Genomic DNA, 3,126 nt, shown 5'->3' on the forward strand with positions numbered 1-3,126 from the left:
GAAATTTGGATGCTGCAACCACATGCAATGGTGATCATATTCTTATAACAACCAGGCTAATATATAATGTTAGTCATGTCTGCAATGTGTCCTACTATATAGCCTATACAGAATTAAAAATTATAAATGATCAGAGTTTGTTGGCAAAATAAATAACAGGTTGGCTAAGTTCAAGGAATAGCACATTGCATCACATGCTCACCACATTGCTATTCCTATCTCCATACCTTCCAATCTGCCAATATATAACCAAGCCTAGGGCTTATTCTAGCCACAACACAAGCTTGAGTTTACTTTCCTGTTACAAAGAGAGAAAATACAACAATGGCAAAACCCAACCACATCCGATCTATTAGCTTTCCCAGCAGATCACATCCAAGCATCCAGAAAGTGGAAGAAGAGCTGACAAAGCTCAAAACATTACAAGTATCAGCCGCTCCAGAAGCTGCTACAATCAGCAGTGGTCTTCTTGGATTAGAACAGCTTTACAAGTGCATGGATGATCTTCTTAACTTGCCACAAACCCTTCAAGCTCTCACTCAATATCAAAACAAGAAGTGGGTTAATGGCATATTGGAGAAATCGATAAAGCTTCTTGATATTTGTGGTCTAGCAAGAGACAGCATCTCTCAGTTGACGGAACATTTGAGAGATCTCCAATCTTCCCTAAGGAGAAGAAAAGGAGACTCAAGTATTGAAGCCAGATACACTTCATTCATAAAGAAGATGAACAAGGATGCCAAAAAGTCAATTGCAGCTATAAAGAAAATCGATGATGAGATTGATGGATCCACACCCTTAGATGTGCATCGTGACATCTCATCAGTGATCAAAGCACTAAGAGAAGCAAGTGCAGTGAGCACTTCTATTTTCCAGTCTGTCCTGCTTTTCTTGTCTGTGCCAATTTTGAAGCCTAAGCCATCTAGGTGGTCACTGGTCTCAAAGTTGGTACAAAATGGAAGAGTAGCATGTGAATACCAACAAGAAAACACTTGCAACCTGGAGAATTTGGAAGCTCAACTTGAGGATATTGAGAACAAAATGGAAAGCATATTTAGGTGCTTGATTAAATTAAGGAGCTCTCTCCTAAACGTTATCTCTTGCTAAGTAATTGTATAGCCATACTTGTATATAATCAATTTTGTAGTTACTAAGGAGAAATACAATACAAAGTGAAAGTTTTTACTCAAATTTGCTTCAAACTCTCCTCTCATGTGTATGAAGCCTCCCCCAGTTCTTTCAAGGGACCTGTTAACAGTAGACATTTTCATGAATATAATCAAACAAGGCATCAAGATATTGAGCCATTTGTGCACTTTTTTGGTACAAATCATATCTTCATAACTAGCTTTAACCAAGTTATCTGTATTATGTAATCAGATCCATTCAGCATAGCATGATTCCTGTTCTGGGTGATCATACACTTTAGCTTTATTATCTTATGGGGTTTTTTCTAACTTCAGAAGGGCCTATTTCAGATATCATTCGTCCTTCCTCTGCAAAGTGTTAACCACTCCCTCTGGCCAATCAGTATCATACCTGAGATATCATACCTATCTCAGGTATGAAGTGTATTCATTAAGTTAATGCTGTGGGGAAAAGCAGAAGATGCAGTAGTCTTGGATTTCATTCTAACTTCTGTGAAATAGACATCTTATGGTTGAGATTTCCAAACAGGGAATTTTTTGGTTTCTTCGTTTCATACAATACATAAAACTCAACTCAGTACAATGATCCTGAACTAAATTACATTCCAAACTAATAATAGGACAATATTTAGGTAAGAACAAAAGACCTCAGTCCAAATCATGAATCATATCTTTTTTTTATAGTTCTTAACCATCATATCTGACATATAGTAATTAGTTAGTAAGACCACAAACTCCAACCGGCCATACATGCACGAAATTTATTATTCCATTCACTTGTGCAAAATTATGTTATGGATCTTCTGTAATTTGATAAATCTTCCTGAGCTAATTTTTTTGAACATGTTATGGTTATGTTGTCATTGATAAAATTAAGGTGCTAAGTAATACTCTTCTAATGCTGGCAAGAGGAAACATGATCTTCACCAACTCAATATTGATAAGCACCTACTATTCTGTAATGGTGAGGATAAAAGAAGTATGGAACTGTGTAATAAGAGCCTGAGAACCAGGTCATGTGTCTTCTATAGCCAATAATGAACGTGTAGTAGGGAACATGACAGCAAGGCATCTATAATGTGCAAAGATTAATTTATTCATAATCCTCGTGCATCTATAATTCATTCAGTACTATATATTCTATCTTCATTTCAAATTTTGAACAGATTTACTATCAATATTTTAACAAATTCTCCATTATCTTGTAGATGAATGAAGCTCGTGCAAAGAGACAGACAGAATAAGCCATGCGTGTTTCAAATAATTAAATACAAGAGTGGATCAAATTGTATTGACCATAATAATTGAAGAGAAATGTGGCACAGTGCCTTGAGGCAGACAGGAAGCAACAAACCTTTTATTAATGCAGTTGAGAAGAGATTCCAAATCATTCAATTCTAACCCTGTAAGGAATAAAGAAATGGGTATGATTATAGTCTTGTTGGCAAAATAATTAGCAGGCTTACCAAGAGCCACATTGCACCACATGCTGATCACTTTTTTATTTATATAGAATAGTGGAAATCCTGTCTCCTTGCTTTCTTATCTGCCGATATATAACCAAGCCAAGTTCTTTTTCTAGCCATGCAAGGTTGAGTTTACTTTCATGTTAAAACAAGAGAAGAATACAAAGAATGGTAAAATCTGACCACATCCGGTCTATTAGTTTTCCCAGCAGATCGCATCCAAGCATCCAGAATGTGGAAGAAGAGCTGAACAAGCTCAAAACGTTACAATTATCATCCAGTCCAGAAGAAGCTAAAATCTGCAGTGGTGAGCTTGGATTTGAACAGTTTTATGAGTACATGGATGATCTTCTTAACTTTCCAGAAAGAAGTAGAGCTGAACAAGCTCAAAACACTACTAGTATCAACCAGTCCATAAGAAGCTACAATCTGCAGTGGTATTCTTGGATTAGAACAGCTTTAAGACATCTCAATTGCAATTAGAGTACTAAGAGAAGCAACTTCACGGAGCA

The 3,126-nt window shown here is 36.4% G+C and overlaps 1 protein-coding gene across 1 annotated transcript; it reads left to right on the forward strand.

Moving 5' to 3' along the window:
* Window positions 1-324: 324 nt before the first annotated feature.
* On the forward strand, window positions 325-2,392 carry LOC109167535. The gene is made up of 3 exons (XM_019316556.1): window positions 325-948; window positions 1,464-1,562; window positions 2,357-2,392. The coding sequence occupies exons 1-3, from the start codon at window positions 325-327 to the stop codon at window positions 2,390-2,392; spliced, it is 759 nt and encodes a 252-aa protein (XP_019172101.1).
* The last annotated feature ends 734 nt before the right edge of the window (window positions 2,393-3,126 follow it).

Source organism: Ipomoea nil, unplaced genomic scaffold (assembly GCF_001879475.1).
Source record: "Ipomoea nil cultivar Tokyo-kokei standard unplaced genomic scaffold, Asagao_1.1 scaffold3169, whole genome shotgun sequence".
Lineage (NCBI taxonomy): Eukaryota > Viridiplantae > Streptophyta > Magnoliopsida > Solanales > Convolvulaceae > Ipomoea > Ipomoea nil.